Raw genomic sequence first — 17,689 nt, forward strand, 5'->3', positions numbered from 1 at the left:
CAGCCTGAATGAAACCTCTTGTTCCATATTCCTTCCACTTATTGTAAAAGCTTATTTTTCCAAGTCATTTTAGTACTAGATCCCTTAGGGCTTGTCTCCCACATAATACTGCCAGTCCTTCCTCTTCTTTGTTATTTAAATGCATCCATATGCTTCTCTGTAAAACTTGAATTCTCTTTTCACAATCACTGGTATTACACTTGCTGGCTGAGCAACTTTGCTTCACACTCTTCCTGATAGATGTGGACAAGAGTGCAAATGTTTGTCTGCAAATTTGCCTGTTCTTACTTAATTATTTACAATGAAGTTGTGCTGTCAACAGTTTTGCATATTGTCTTTTTGCATTGCCTATAAGTAAAGACTCTGTTTCTGGCTGAAACAAAGTACACTTCCCTTTTCGACTGAGAGATTTCTTGAGGTAAAGGGAACATTCTATATAAGGTGAACGTGTTATTATCTACTAAGGGGACATTTATCACGTATCCTAACATGCTTCCTGCTGTAGGTACACCTAGACTGAATAACTTTAATAAAAGGTGTCTTGATGATGCAGCTAGAGGAACAGGGAACTTTACATCTGTCACTTCATCTCTTATTAGAATCAGGAACTTCACAATTTGTATTGCCCATATCATGTGAGGCTGAAATTTGTCTTTCTGTGCATTAACTATAGCATTTATTATTTGTTCATAGTCTGATTCTATATCTCCAGATACATCTGCTAGTTTCAATAACTGTTCACATATGGTTACAAACATTGTAGCTCTTTTAATTCCTATGTCTGCCTCCGTAACATACAAATTAATGAAACTTTCTAACCTTTCCATCCCAAATTTTAATATGTCTTTGCTTTCTTTTATTACACTTACTGTTCTACTTACCCTTGACCATATAACTCTTACCGTCCCTTAGCTAGTATGAAAAGGTCTTTGGAGCCCTCCTCCATTTCCTGTGTGTGTTCCATGCATTATGTAGCATCAGTTTCATCTAGTGTACCAAATAGTATCTTACTTACCTCACTGACGAGGTTAAACAGTCCTCTCTTCTTTCTTGTCTTGTGCCTTGTCAACTCATGTACCAACCCCTGTAACTATGTTACATTTTCTACACAAAATGCCTGCTGTTGGTCTAGCAAGAACCATTCTATTAAACTTGCATTTAATTCTTTTAGTGTCGCTACATATCTGAACAGCTAGTTTGCCTTATCTTCCAGCCCACTGAAACTGCTCAGTTTCTGCATTTAAATTTACACTTTACACTCCTCCATGTGGTACTGTATATTTCTACTTATCCTAAATTATCATGGTTTAGAACTGAAGACTAATCTATTTTTGAAATTTCATAATCCACTGCTGCTATTACTACTTAAATTATTTATCATACTGTTTTAATCTGTTTGCATGCAAATTTATTTCTGTTTTTCCTCTTAATTTTATGAATTAATTTGGCATCTCTATTCCGACTACTTAATATGGCCCTCGCCACTGTGAATCTAATTCCCTTCATCTACCACATCTTACTTCTTCATCATATAGCAACACTATCACTTACTTTGAATTCTTTTGGATTTTGTCTTTCACCGTACTGTGACTTTGTTAGCCTTTTTGTGTTATATTATTGATTGTCTTGCTATGCTGTGTGCTTTTTGCATTCTGGTTTTTAATCTGTTCACATATGACTCATAGTCATAGTTCCTGGGATGTTTACCTCTCTGCCACATATAAATACAAAAGGCGTGTGCCCTGAACTTATTTGTGGTGATGTGTTGAATACAAAAATTGCATGTGGTACCCACTGACCCATGCACTTTGCTCTCCTGTCACAAAGTATCTCAAATACTAACAGTTTTAGAATTAAAATTTAAAATTGTTACAGTTTGCTAGAATATGTACCAATTTCTTCCACTGCTCCGTGATGAGTCGGCGACAATGTGTCAACTTGTGGCTGCTGTTCAGTGGGGTTGGATCCTCGCCTTGGACTTGCAGATGAGCACACCACCTTGTGCCTGTCCCCTCTCTGCTGCTCACCTGGGATGGCGCCTCTTGCGACCATTACCAGACCCTCAGTGTCAGACTGATGGACCCTTGGTTGGCCACATACCATTGTGATTTGTGTTCTGGTTCATGCTGCTATTGCCATTTGTTGACCTGAACCCTGCTAGGACTCCATTTTGGACTGTGCTGTCATGTGGCAAATTTCTACTTTGCTGAAAGTTATGATTCACCACAACATCCTGCTATTTGCCACTGTTGCTGCAGCAATCTGACTTAGTACAGCTTCTGCTTAACTTTTGTTTACCCACACATCTGGCAACAGTTAAGTTTTCTCTGTAATGTTCCAAATGGGTGTTGCTTGGGATTGGGCCACAGCATTTCAGAAGAAGAGCAATAGTCTGCTGGTCGAAGTGAGAGTATGTCTTGACCTGACCTATGTTGTTAAAATTCCCTGTTTACAAAAGGTAAGGCTTGGAATAACTACTGAAATTACAAACACTGTGAGTGTTTTACAACTTCTGACTTTAGTCAGAAAACAGTATCAACTACTGATATACTTGCTCTAAAGGAAAAGACCACATCTCTACACAGAGATGGTGACTAACTAGCACCGTTCCATCTAATTAAAATGAAACTGTCAGTACTAACTGAGCCTATACCCACAGAAAGTTACATGGGAGGTCCCTAGCTAAACAATTAGGATCCCATCAACTGCACTACAACTACTGTTGATAATTCTCCTTATCCCTGCCTGGCTAGTCTCTTTGGCTACCCCAGCTGATACTATTACCAACTTCTTACTCTGACTACAATAGACCTCATCGAGCATCCTGCTTCCGTCATTTATTCAGTTTTCCCCTTTGCTCCCATGAGTCCCTGATATGGCATGTTGTCAAAGGGCCCTACCATCTCATTGGCTCTAATTGTGCACTATTCTTCAGAGGCTGAGTGGAAGCAGAAGGAGGTGTCTGTTGTTAAATCATGTCTTAGGCCTACAATAGGCTCTTCATGACATGCAGGCAGATGCACTTTCCAAAGACTCTCTGCCTTTATCCGACTCTTACCCCAACTCCTAGTTGCAATCATATCACTCTTGCTTTCACAGTTGATACTGTTATCACTATATGCAACCACCAACAGACTGGCACCTTGGTCAGTATTTTCCCCAATGTGTTTATGAGCCTTTAACATTTTATGTAACCTCATTCTGAAGACTGGCTGCTGTTGTGCCTAAGCAACTAGCATCTCCTGTCTGATAACTTTCCCTTTGTTATGTTTTGAACTCACAAGAATTGGCTGTTTCCCGAGAGTAGTAGCACACCACTAGAAGAGCCAAAAGAATATAGCACAGTCTGTTGACAATATGGAGTAACAGGGTAATTCAATTCCTGCATTCGAAGGGAACAGTGCTGCAACAACTCATGCTGAATTGGTACAAGTGTACACCAGCAGTGCACCACCTTAGAACACAGTGGCTAGATGATGCAGGTAATAAATCTGAATGACAAATGAACAAAGTGGCAGACCATTTCTCTGTTAATAACTGGGATGTTCAAGAGAAGTGGAAGTGCTGGTGTTTCAAGACCTTCATACTGCAGTTGAGATGATAGTGGAAAAAGCGAAAATAATCACAGATCTTTTTTTCAACATCCTGCGTGACAGTTTGAACTTGACAACTGAGTTCTGTGACTGCTCACACCTATTCAAAACACCCACTGAACCGAGGCAGCAATGGAAATGTTGCGCCTGTTTCAGGTCAATTCAAATGATTTCTTTTGCAGCCTAACCGTCATGAGTCAGTACTAGGTGTGTATCACTAGGGCTCTGAGACAAAGGAACATAGCAAGCAGTGGAGACATGTGGATCCACCACTGCCAAGAAACACGAATGCCCATCATCATCAGGCTCAGAGATGCTGAGTATTTTTTGGAACTGACACAGTGAGGTGCCAACAGATTACAAGAGCATATGCCAAATTGTCCTCCAGAGGTTACGGGAGGCTATCCAGGAAGACTTACGAGAAGCTGTTCCAGGGGTTGTTTTTGCTCCATGAAAACACCCCAGTTCATTCCACACAGAACACAGCCACATATGCTGCTTCTTTGAGTTGTCATATTTTGCCTCACTGCCCCCCCCCCCCCCCTTCTCCCTCGAAAAGGAGATTTTCAAGGTGGAACTTTGTGTAGAGTATGGGATAAATCTTACTTACGAGGAGCATTAGCTGTGAGGATAGGAATCTTACAATAGTAGGACATCATTGGTATCACCAACGATAATTGTGCCTCCATTTCTTTGGTATCTATTTCAATGTGTTATTTACAAACAGTCATTATGATTCTTTCCAATATATATGAATGAGTCAACAATTGGTGAGTTCATGGAATTTTATTGATACAGTGATTTCATAATACAATATGTATAATATACAAAATTTGTTACAGACGTTTGGGCTGAACATAACTCTTGATATCTGCTAAAGCTTATAACAACTGGAATACCATTCTACGAAGATGTACTCTGAAGACATTTCCAGGTCTTCATTATCCTCTCACATGTATACCACAATGGTGCTATCCTCTTTCCAAGAGCATCTAGTGAGGGATAATGGCATCATGCATGGCATAACGCCAAGTCCATGCTCTGGCCACATTTTCAAAGGCTTCTCTATTATTCATATACAATTCACCCACTGATGGTTCCATACACACCTAGAAAAATCAAACAAAACACAGAATAGGTTATTTCTTCTCTATGCATCTTCAGCAGTTGCCGTACATCCTGCAATGATTATGTAGTCTCATACTGTTGTATTCAAAGCAGCAGAAGGCTAATTGAGACCAATGCCTGATCTCAATCTGAATAAAATAATAATAAACACTTTAAAATAACTTCTATGGGGAAAAATACTACAAGCAATAGACAGAATACATATTCTCTTTTTCTTTAATTTAACTGCTCCTTCAGAGCTTTTCATCTCTGTTTCCATGGAATGAAGATGTCCAGGACTACAAAAAAAGAAGTTAGAATATTAGTCACAATGCCCCCCCCCCCCCCCCCCTCTAATTTTAGCATCATGGTCATTACTTGAGGAAGTACCATGTTTCTTGAAATTTTGGAACGTAGCCATTTAGTATTTTGTGGGCAATACTCTCTGTACTGGACGTCATCTTTCTTGTAATGTATCCCGCAGCAGTTTGTTGATAATTTCCAACTCTCATACTGACTAACCAAATCCATGACAAACCAATGAGCTCTTCTGTGAATCTTTTCTAGCTCATGCATTGATATAACATGGTAATGGTCCCAGACACAAACAATATGGAGAAAGTTGTTAAACAAGGGTTTTGTAAGCAATCTGTTTAATGCATGAATTACACTTCCTTAGGATTCTACTAATAAATCTCAATTTAGCAACTGCCTTACCCCACAGCTAGACTTACATAGTTACTGCACTTTAAATCACTCTGCATAGAAACTCCCAGATGGTTTAGAATGTAACTGATTCCAGAATGGGACACATTCCATGACTAATCACTAACTACACAGACATACAAAATTAAATCTTTTCTTTTAAATTTGTGTCTTACATTATGTGCTTTTGTGTTTAGAGGTGTGTGTGTGTGTGTGTGTGTGTGTGTGTGTGTGTGTGTGTGTGTGTGTGTGTGTCACTGTAACTCCCACATAATGGTTGAATGTAGAAATTGTATTGTTATTTTCCTCAATGAAGCTGTTTCGAAAAGCAGAATTTAATAGTTCTGCTTCCATATTATCATCGTTCGTTTCAGTGTTGTCAAGTTTCACAAGCATTAGGACAGATGATTTGGTTCCATTTTGAACAATGACAGCTAGACCAATTGGTAGGGTCCAACTTCACATCTATTTTTGTTGAAATCCACCTTTTACTTAATGATAGATTCACTTACTTAAAATCTTTTAATGATACATGAGTGAAGACAAACAAAGCCTTAGTTCTTTGAAACTAACTGGTAAAAAAAAGTGTTGATTGAGAAATTTTTGACTGCAATATTTGCTATTGCAAAAGCTTCAACAACTTTTTCTTCTGAAATGACACTGTCTTCCTCGATTTGTTGTATTTAAGCAAAAATGATTTTCTGTTGAAAAGCAGCAGCATTTTCCCCACCAGTGAATTGAATGCATTCACAGCCATGGGCCCACGTCTGACAATGCTACAGATAGAACTGACAAGGCATTTAGTGCAGAAGTAGAATCATATGTACGATAACTGTATTTTAACGTTCGGGTAAGAATTACAGCGGTGTCAAAAAACTTAACAGATTTTGCTTTCCAGTCGCTGTACTGCAGAATGTAAGCAGTATACGCTACAATGACAGATGGCCATGAGCATAAACAAACTAGAATTTTGAATGACAGAGGGGGGAGAGGCAGTTCAGGGAAAAACAAGTCCCAACTCTCTCTCTCTCTCTCTCTCTCTCTCTCTCGCTCTCTCTCTCACACACACACACACACACACACACACACACACACACAGCGCAGGAGCCTATTGCAGAACTGGCACACCGTCACTGGGATCATCGATCTCTTTGCGTGTTGAAATCCGTGATAGATAAGGCTTAGTTGCTGCATCTTATTTCAAAATAATAAAAGAAAACAACAAGAAATGCACAACACAACGCATTCAGGGACAGCTATGGCGCAATTGCTTGTTGAGGTTAGCCCAGTGTCATTAACTACATAGTTCAGGCACAACCTCTAGTGGTATTCAATGCAACCACAGTTCAAAGCATCCCCCAGCAAACTGCCACATTAAAAGTAACTGCATTATACCACCGTTTGAGCTTTAACTAACACAGAAATGTGTGCATTTCTTTGTTATAAAATGCTAGGTCCCAACGCGGTGGCATACCGTACACCTTAGACAGACCATTTGACAGCCCAAAATTGGCACAACAGCAGATCGTGGAGCGCACTTATATGTATTTGCATCTGTGCACTTTTTGTTTTGCAAACAGGTTCTTACAAACATTAGCTTTCCAAACTGGTCTTTACCAGATGACGTTCAACATGAGAAATGGTTACATGTTTTATATTTATATGCAGAAAATACAGTTATTTCAAACTACCTCTGATAAAACAATTCAGATAGATACAATTCCTATGAAATAGTGGCCATTAAGTAATTTTTGCTGTCCCTATCAATTAGTCTGTGGTTCATCTTGTTATAGACGGCACAAGGAAATGCACAAGGAAATCAGCCATGGTTCTTTTAGATTCACCTGAGGTACATCATTTCAGCTGTATATACTACTCATCCCTGCTACACATCAGTTATTTGACTGTATGCTTCTCTTTTTCATCAGTTTTTGAAAATTGTAATTTATGCATATACTCTCATAAATATGGCATACAGACTAACATCTAGAGGAACTGGTTGATAACAATTAGATTCATGCAAGAACAAGAGAACAGAAATCATAACTGTTGATGTCAAGTTCACAAGCTGAGACAGGCATAAAACGAAGATTACAGATTAGATTAGATTAGATTAGTACTTGTTCCATAGATCATGAATACGGCACTTCGTAATGATGTGGAACGTGTCAGGTTAATAAAAGGTGTCTATACAAGATATTACATTACACAAAATATTACATGACACTTAATTTTTAAATGCTATATGGCTATCTGTCAGACTTTTGATGCTTTTAGGTAAGTGACCAACGACTTTTGTGGCAGCATAATTTACCCCCTTCTGAGCCAAAGTTAGACTTAACCTTGAGTAGTGAAGATCATCCTTTCTCCTAGTGTTGTAGCCATGTACACTGCTATTACTTTTGAATTCGTTCGGGTTGTTAATAACAAATTTCATAAGTGAATATATATATAAATTGTGAGGCTACAGTGAAGATCTCTAGCTCTTTAAATAAGTGTCTGAAGGATGATCTTGGATGAGCTCCAGCAGTTATAAAATTATTAGGTGGAACTGCTGTTCAGTACTTACCTTCAGGAAGTGATACACGAGTACTGCTAATAGGCACATTTAAAAATGTATGACACTATCCCAACTTTCAGAACTACAGATCCTTCCCGAAGAAAGAATTATTGGTTCCAAAAGCTAGGATAGGGCCGTGTATTTTTTATATGTGCCTATTGGCAGTACCCATATTTCTTCTCCTGAAGTTAAGTACTGGACAGCAGTTCTGTCGGATAACTTCATAGTATTATCATACAGAGAGAAAAACTACTTTCAATTCTTCAACTTTATGTTGCTCTAATTTCGACTTTTTCACACCTAGTTTTCTTCCACCCTCAGTCCAACTTTTCGCACTTCTGGTTCATTCAACGTGCTTCAACTTCTTAAATTTCTGCCTTTTCCCTTTATCCCACAATTTTCCTATGCTACCCTCTTCTGTAACCTAAATTCTTCTCTTCCCCACAACCACCCTCTTGTCCACAGCAAGTTGAACTGTTGTGCTGAACCTTCCAGCTGTGTACATGACGTGACGCCAATGTGTCACTACATGGCTTATTCCTTTTTGTCACATTTGCCTTCAAGTCTGTGTGGAATAGAATATGAAAAGTGCAAACCACTTTAGCAGATCAGAAGAAGAGGTCACCAAGTGAGGTGGCACAGTAGTTAGCACACTGAACCGACATTCAGGAGGACGACGGTTCATACCCACGCCCGACCATCCTGATTTAGGTTTTCCGTGATTTCCCTAAATCACTTGAGGCAAATGCCAGGGTGGTTCCTTTGAAAGGGCATGGCCGGCTTCCTTCCTCTGATGGGACCGATGACCTCACTGTTTGGTCCCCTCCCCAGTATCAACAAACCAACTGAGAAGAGGCCAGTACCTCACAGTTATGGAAAGTAAAATGTTACCAAAAAGTAACTACAGAAATATTGAGTGGTAAGAACCTGATAAATGCAGAACAAATTTACAAAAAGCTCTGAACCATTTTAAAAAATATATTAATTTCCTGTTCAAAGAAAACATTGTTGAACTGCTAACAGGAGTTGATGTCAATGATCCTGATATTCCTACAAAAGTAGAGCAAGAAATTTCATGCCATCTGTAGTTGGGCAGAGAAGATGGGGATGATGTATATTATGGAGTGATTAACCATGAACCAGGAATGCAATATTCCATGAATGAAACTCTATGCCTTCTTGTCTAAGTCCAAATTTCCTGCCTTAATGAGTACTCTGCTGTTCGGATTGTCTCTTCAATGTGCACACGTTTGTGCGTTATTTGAAAGATGACAGTTCCAATTTTTTTTTTCTAAGATTATTAACTTAATTTTTGTGCTTTCAATTCTTGCATAGAATGTGATTTGTAATAATGATAAATAATACAGTTTTTCATGCACTGTTTCACCTTCTCACACCAATGGCTCCACAAATTGCCTTTTGGGGATATTATTCTGAATAGGACATACAGCTCACTTTGAGGACTGAAAACAAACTCAACACATCATTCCTTCCAGTCCTGGGAGGGTAAAGAAAATGGGTGGACCCAGATATGGGCTGCAAGGAAAGTACTGAAGTTTTGCTCACAGCCCTTCCCAAGAGATTGCTGTACTTTGGCTGCTCTGTGAGAAGATGTATCGACATGGTGGAACAATATCCCACGTAGACCAAACACAAGGAATTACTCTTTATTCAGAAGCTTCTTCAACTACACAACACTACAGAATGCTCATCTTTGGTTACTTTCATACCTTCTTGAAATATGACTGTAATGATGAGCCAATTTTAAGAAAAGTAAGTGTGCAGCATTTCTGCCCACACTTTCCTTTCCCTATTTACTTTTCTTGGGTAAGCACCATCATGGAACATACAGGCACATGAGTGCCATTTTTTCTCCAAGTAAATTTCATTCAGGTGCATTTTATTGCCAGTTATGAGACTGACCTGGGAGGCAGGAAAGCTTTTGTTGGTGTAATGTGAAATAAAGTGATCACATACCTTATCAGAGTAGGGGCTAGACTGCAGACATATACAAATAATCTACAAAAACCCACCAACAGTAAGAAAAGTGGAATGTCTAGAAATACAAGTTCAAAATAAGAAGAGTGTAACAAAGAGTTGCAGCTTATCACCTCTGTTGTTCAACTTGTATATTGAAGAAGCAACAAATAAAGGTGAAAAAAATTCACACAACAAATAAAAGTGCAGCAACAGGGAACAGACAGGTACCAAAACACAGACAATGTAGCCCTTCTCGCCAGAGGAAAGGGAGACTTGGAGGACATGTTCCAAGAAATGGACAGCAGACTTACAATCAGATCTAAGGATAAATAAAGGGCACACATAGGTACTGAAGAGTAGTAGGAAGGAGAATAAAAAATTACTTAAAATCAAAATTGGGAACAACACAGTAGCTGAAGATGAAAAAGAATTATTGTATCCAGGAAGCAAGAATATGCAACACAGATGAAGCGAGCAATATATCAGGAGTAGATTGGCCCAGGCAAAGAACACTTTCTTCAATCAAAGAGCTAAAAAGTTTTGTGTGAGGTCTTATAGGTGGCTACCAATGGCATCCCAAGATTAGATTCAAAGCTCGATACATGCACCACACTTCATCTTAAATTGTTCTCTGACTATGAAATATGATATAATTTGTTGCTACACACTCACATAGTCTTTCATCTTTAAGGTAAGTTCTTCTGTGCCTGATTGCGCGGAATGCTGACCATGGGAGAAAAAGATTCTCAAACTGACAAACACAACTTTGGAGCCACTGCATCACACTCAAACTCACAGTCAAATTGTAAAAACTCATTAATGGAAATTCTGCTGTTTCAACTTCAGAGAGCACACATTGAATAAATAATACATGTAAGATGATAATGGAGACCATTCCGCCAATTATAACTGTTCCACATCATTAAAATTTGTATAGGACGCTTTCTGCTTGAGAAAGAGAGAGAATTTCTGTGTAAATTCTAGAACCACTCAGCCTTCTACCACCTCGAACACACGATATTCTGGATATGAGTGTGGGATGGTAGAATCCTACCTACTGCGCATCACATGTTTGTGTGTGCAGGTTTAAAATCAGTCGCGGGAAGAAAGTAGAGGCGGTAGTCGGACGGCACTGACAAGTACCTGTCGGGCAATCCATAGATGTTTTAGTGAGTGTGTAAGGAAGAACCATGGAGTTTATATGCAGCTCTGTGCTTATTGTTTCACTGACTATTGTTATTAAAACAAGAACAGTTGAAAAAGTACTCCTGTAGATTCTTGATGCAACCTTGTTAGAGGGAAGACTCATTTTATGATTCATGTTAAGAAAGGTCATGGTATCCAAGCCAACTTTCTTTTAATTGTAACTCTATTTGTTTCTAATGTCCGAGTGTATGAAAGACTTGCAGGAAGTTACATATTCATGTGGAAAGTGAGATTTTTATTGTGTATGAAGGTCAAATACTTCGTTAGTTGCGGAAAAGTAAAGTTTGTATGTCTACTTATTCCATAAGTAGAAAGAATCTAAAAGTTCCTGTACCTAGCATTATTCGACGGAGAAGAAGTCAAGAGGGTTTCCAGCAGCCGGCTATTCAGTAAAGAAGAGTGGCTGCAAATTCCAAGTAAGTCATCTCGTAAAGGAGTGGAAGGTAGTCTGGGGGAATAAGCCGATGCAACCCAGATCCACACTCACACTTTAAGGTGTCAGAAGTTAGAGCCCCCCGACACACACCTATACAGCTACATACTGCTGGCTGAATACACAATACCAGGACAATGTAACAGGTAGATGTATGTATGTGTGTGTGTGTGTGTGGGGGGGGGGGGGGGGGCACTCCAGCTTGAAAAAAGATTCATCCAAAAACTAGCAATTTTTCATCTTGTTTACGTGCCTGCTAACGACTCAATGCCACTATTATTCAGTGAGTTGATACCATTACTCCTAAATTATTTATGTCCTTCATCATCATTATCATCTTGTACAGTTCCCAGCCACCGACTGTGTCTGTCTGGAACAGAAGCCTCTCCACCACCCTCTGCCTTGCCACCATCTCTCCGTTTCCATCTTTATCTAGTCTTCCCCTCTCTTTTCCACACAGTTCTTCATTCCTTCTAGCCACCTGTCACCTGGTCTTCCTCGTTGTTCCCCCCCCCCCCCCCCCCTCCCCCTTTCTCTCGTGTGTTTTTCTGGTTATTTTTCTTCTCCACCATTCGTTTAACATGTCTGTACCATGTAAGCCTTGATTCCCTATACTACCCTGTAACGGCTTCTCCTTCACTAATTCCCTGATCCCCCTCTTTCCTTAATCTGTCCACCTTTATCACTCCAGTACTATTTCTCAAGAATGTCATCTCATTACCTTCTATTTTGGTTCCCTTTCTTCCTTCCGTTATCCAGGTCTCTGACAGATATGTCAGGACTGGATGACCTTAATGTTTCTAAAGCAATTATATGCATACTTCATATAAATTATTTCTGATTACCAGGGACATCGCTGTTGTTTACTTATTCGAATGTAATTGTTTTGCCTGGTTAATTATGCTTTTTAACACTTCTGTATTTCTGCCATCAAACATGATGTCGGTTTTTAGATGATGAATATGCCTTGATTAAGTAAATTCTCTTTCAGACTAGACTCAAACAAAGATTCCCTGCTTTTCACGAGCAGTCACCTAAACTTAGTCTGTCTGAGCATATCACCATGTCTAACCCTGTTTATTGATCAAGATGTCAATCCATTATTTGAGTTAGGCCTAGAGGAATGCTAGGATAGGTTATCTCTTAAGGTGTCTGCCTGTGAAAAGAAGGAAATCTTGCTTCAAGTCCTATTCCATCAAAAATTATTATTAGTCGTGACACGTGCATAATATTATGGGTTCAGCATTTCTGGCTGGTATTTGCAGAAATCATTTTAGGTAATTGCATCTTCACTAAGATGAACATCAACAAAAGCAAAAAGATTATAATGGAATGTATTCAAATTAAATCAGGAGATATTGACAGAATTAGATTAGGAAATGAGACGCTTAAAGTAATAGATGAATTTTCTATTTGGGGAGCAAAATAACTGATGACTGTCAAAGTAGAGAGGATATAAAATGTAGACTGGTGATGGGAAGGACAGTGATTTTTGAAAGTATTTGTATGGAATGTAGCCATGTATGGAAGTGAAACATGGACAATAAACAGTGTAGACGAGAAAAGAATAGGAGCTTTCAAAATATGGTGCTATAGAAGAATGCTGAAGAATAGAAAGATAGATCACTCAACTAATGAGGAGGTATTGAACAGAACTGGAGAGAAGAGGAATTTGTGGCACAACTTGACTAGAAGAAGGGATCGGTTGGTAGGACATGTTCTGAGACATCAAGGGATCACCAATTTGGTACTGGAGGGCAGCGTGGAGGGCAAAAATCATAGAGGGAGACCAAGAGATGAATACACCAAGCAGATTCAGAAGGATGTAGGCTCCAGTAGGTACTGGGAGATGAAGAAGCTAGCACAGGATAAAGTAGCATGGAGAGCCTCATCAAACCAGTCTTGGGACTGAAGACCACAACAACAACAACAGACAAGATATCTGCATGGTGCAAAAGTGGCTATTGACTCTAAATAATGACAAGTGTTATGTCATGTACATGAGCACTAAAAGGGATCCACTAAATTACAGTTACACAATAACTCCCACAAATCTGAAGACTGTAAACTCAACTAAATACTTAGGGATGATAATTACAAATAATTTAAATTGGAACGATCACATAGATAATGTTGTGGGGAAAGCAAACCAAAGAGTGTGATTATTGCAGAACACTTAGAAAATGTATAAGGTCTACTAAAGAGACAGCTTATACCATGTTTGTCTGCCCTTTTCTGGATTACTGCTGTGCAGTGTGGGATCTGCATCAGATAGGACTGACAGAGGACATCAAAAAAGTTTTGTATTATCATGAAATGAAGGAAAATGCCTTTGATGTAATACACGAATTGTAGTGGCAGCCATTAACACAAAGGCGTTTTCCCTGCAGTAAGACCTTCTCATGAAAATTTCAATCACCAACTTCCTCCCCTGATTGTGAAAATATTTTGTTGGTGCCCACCTCCATGAGAAAAGATCATCAATTGAAAATAAGAGAAAACAGAGCTTGCATTGAAAGTTTTAAGTGTTCATTTTTCCCACACACTTTTCAAGAGTGAAATGGTAGAGAAGTAGCTTAAAGGTGGTTCGATGAACCCTCTGCCATGCACATAACTGTGAATTGCGGAGTACTCTGTTGATGTAGATGTATGAGACAAAATGCTGACACATACAAAAATGGTACAGAAACATGCCTCAGGCCATACCCTAATGCCCATTAAAACAGTATCATCTGGGGTATAGTTTGAAGCATTTACAAACAATAGTCAATCTTACTAAAAGTGGGAAGTAAAGAGAAGTGAGAATATGGTGTGGGTACTTCAAATGTCAAAAATTTGATCACAAGTGCTTTAGCAGTCATTTCCTGGATTTCTTGTAATGTTGCCTCATATCAGAAGTTACTTTCCACATACAAGTAGTGTTTATTAAACTGACAGTGAGGCCACCCTCTTCAAATTTTATCTGCTGTGAATGGCAGATTAAAAATGTCAAATGTTAAAATTCACAAAATAGATCTTAGCTCCTGCAGTTTGAGGTTTCTTTAAAAATATTTAAACAACAGTTTCATGAAAAACCAACAGTAAAAACTCAGTTTTAGATATTTTTTAAAAAAGTGAAAAATTTACATATCAAACTCCCTGCTTCAGGAATTTTTACTTTATTGTTATTTTGTGTGTTCCATTTCACGATAATTTTTCTTGAAGCTCTACCTTGACAGTGCAATGAAGAAAGAAATTTACAAAACTTCAAGAAGAAAAAAGTGAACTGAACATCCCAAAATCAGGGAATGATGGTTCAACTGTTGCACATTGCAAAGATAAGCCAAAACCAGGTAACCTCCAGCTAGTATAAGTAAAACTGAAATTTATGCATACAGCCAAGAGGCTCAGTGAGTTATGGGATATGCCTTCAGCATTAAACTAACCATGCCGAAGTCAGATGAATTTAACTCATGGCTCAGTTACAATTAGTGAGAACAAGAAGACCATCACATAGATGGAATCTAAATGTTATCTAACAGATAGGAAGCAAGAGATAGCAACTACTAACAGTAATGGAATTTCCTTTGAATGCACTGGCTTGATGCTAAGACCTTTTCTGTTTCTTGTATTTATAAATGACCTCCCACTTTGTTCCACTAAAGTGAGCAAATTCATTCTCTTTGCAGATAATACTTCTCTCCTAATAGGAGAACAGCACAGAAAAACCAGGGAACCTCTGCTAACAGTGCACTTGATGATATTCTAAACTGGTTTAGCTGCAATTGACACCCTCTGAATGTCAAAAAAACTCATTATGTACCATATGACAGAGAGAACATCAGAACATAAACATAAAATGTAATGAACAACAAATACAGCATGTACTATCTGCTAAGTTCCTGGGTGTGTACATGGATACCAAATTAAATTCATCCTGGTATATCCTAGACGAGACAGAAAGACTTCATTCCACAACTTTTGCCTTACACATAAATGCATCATCAATGCATAAGAATGCCACCAGAGCAGCTTAGGTTGATTGTTTCCTTGTGTAGTAGTCTTACAGCATTATTTTGTGGGGTATTGGCCCTGGCAAAAAAATTATAATCGCTCAGAATGGAATTATGTATGCACATTATCAGTGGTGTTCATTCGATACACTCTTGCAGGAATCTGTTATGGAAACTACATATTTTTGCAATAATATATCAGTATACCTTGTCCTTCGTATGCTTCATTACTAAAAACCACTCTCTTTTCAAAATAATAGTGCATATCACAGGCACAAAATGAATTCAAATAGGGTCATACATGGTAATTAGACAGACTTCACCCTTGCACAGAAAGGAGTAAATTACTCACGCATGAAAGTTTTCAATGCCATACCCAAAGACATTAAAACTCTTGCTCTCAAAACATCTAAATTCACGAGCAAATTGAAAGAATAGTTGTTGAGAAATTCATTTTACTCAATTAGTAAATAATTTAGCATAAATGAATGTGTGTGTGAAGTTTTATTGCATAAGTGGGCTGTTCTTTATTGCAAGCATGAATATAAATTATTTTCTGTCATAAAAGACATCGTACTGTTCTTCAGTTATTAAAGAATTACTAATATGAATGTCTCACACTGTGTATTTCTGTAAATATTAATTCTGATGTCTTTTTGTATTATGTACCTGAGATATTTACATATATCATGATGTAATGTTAGTTCATAAGGGTACTATCACAAATCTACGATACTGTATCCATGACCACAAGTTCTTACACAAAATTCATGATTCCAAATATTATAAAAACATTGACTTGTTCCATACCATAACAACTCTAATGTTACTGCAAGCCGAGGATCTCCAAATAAAACAAACAAAAGTTATTTAATTATCTTGTACATTCAACTATAACTATAAAAACTGAAAAAGTGTTTTGTAAACAAATCAAACTATCTAATCTTATACCTCAGTGTTTTATGAAACTGCCAGATCCAACAGTTTAAATGAAAAATCAAAGAATTTCTATTGGAATTGTGCCCTTATGAAATTGATGTATTTTTAATTGAGACCAAGAAAATAATGTGACTGTAACATTTTCATTATAATACTAGTAGGATTAGGATGTAAACATCAGTGTACAGTAACATAATGCATACTTTATTTTTAATGTTAAAAATATTGTAATAGTAATATATTGTCATATGCGATGTCACAAAAATTAATACCTATTCTGTTTATATGTATATGTTATCACCATAAATGTACTGATCTTGTAATGTATGAAATGACATCTGAGGCCTCTACAACAATAAATTCAGTTCTATTCAGATGTTCAAAATATCCCTGTCATCAACCCAATTTGTTTTCACTGTTTATCATTGCAACTTCACATTCATAAATCCAATATTAGAATCTATACTTTTGATTTTACAATGTCCTATGCATCCAGTTTTGAATGCACAATTTCTGTTTCATCTCATGCATATATTTCAAACACCACACCACCCCCACTCACTCACTCACTCACTCTCTCTCTCTCTCTCTCTCTCTCTCTCACACACACACACACACACACACACACACACTCACACTGTTGTTCCACATCTGCTGTAACTTTAATTTCAAATATACTACATAAAGTAAGCACAGCAGATCATTAGTAATGAAAACCATTTTTTACTTAATTTAAAATAAATATACTACTCACTTGGCAATATGGATCTGTGAGAAGACTCTGAACTGATATCAGAACCTTTGATATGGTCAGTGCCAAGCTCCAGTTGTGCTGAATTGAGTCGATGCCAACATCACCATGCCGAGAAACATTTGGATGAAATATCTTTGTGAGAAAACGCACTACAGGTGGACACATGGGATAACTGTAAGGTACCTGGAGGTACAAGTAAAAGAGGCCTCCTTCGTAGGGGCTGCCTACAGGGCCAGTAATTGTAGCCTGCCAATGACAACATTTCTGATCCAATGGTATGGCCTCAATGCCTTCAGGAGGATCTGTTCTCAAACCTGAAACCACAACAAAAGAGTTATATTTCATCTGTATGTAATACAGAAACATCTGAGACAAATTATAGCAATTAATAATTCAAGAAACCATTATTTATGCGTTGAC

The 17,689-nt window shown here is 38.0% G+C and overlaps 1 protein-coding gene across 1 annotated transcript in view; it reads right to left on the reverse strand.

The window, feature by feature from the left end:
* Positions 1-4,360: 4,360 nt before the first annotated feature.
* Positions 4,361-17,689, reverse strand: part of LOC124616143 — a 79,517-nt gene continuing 66,188 nt past the window's right edge. The window contains exons 6-7 of the mRNA XM_047144417.1: positions 17,270-17,583; positions 4,361-4,702 (exon numbers count right to left, since the gene is read on the reverse strand). Coding sequence (XP_047000373.1) covers positions 4,586-4,702; positions 17,270-17,583 — 431 coding nt within the window. The 3' untranslated portion in view covers positions 4,361-4,585. The remainder of the gene's footprint in view (positions 4,703-17,269; positions 17,584-17,689) is intronic.

Source organism: Schistocerca americana, chromosome 5, assembly GCF_021461395.2.
Source record: "Schistocerca americana isolate TAMUIC-IGC-003095 chromosome 5, iqSchAmer2.1, whole genome shotgun sequence".
In the NCBI taxonomy this organism is placed as follows: domain Eukaryota; kingdom Metazoa; phylum Arthropoda; class Insecta; order Orthoptera; family Acrididae; genus Schistocerca; species Schistocerca americana.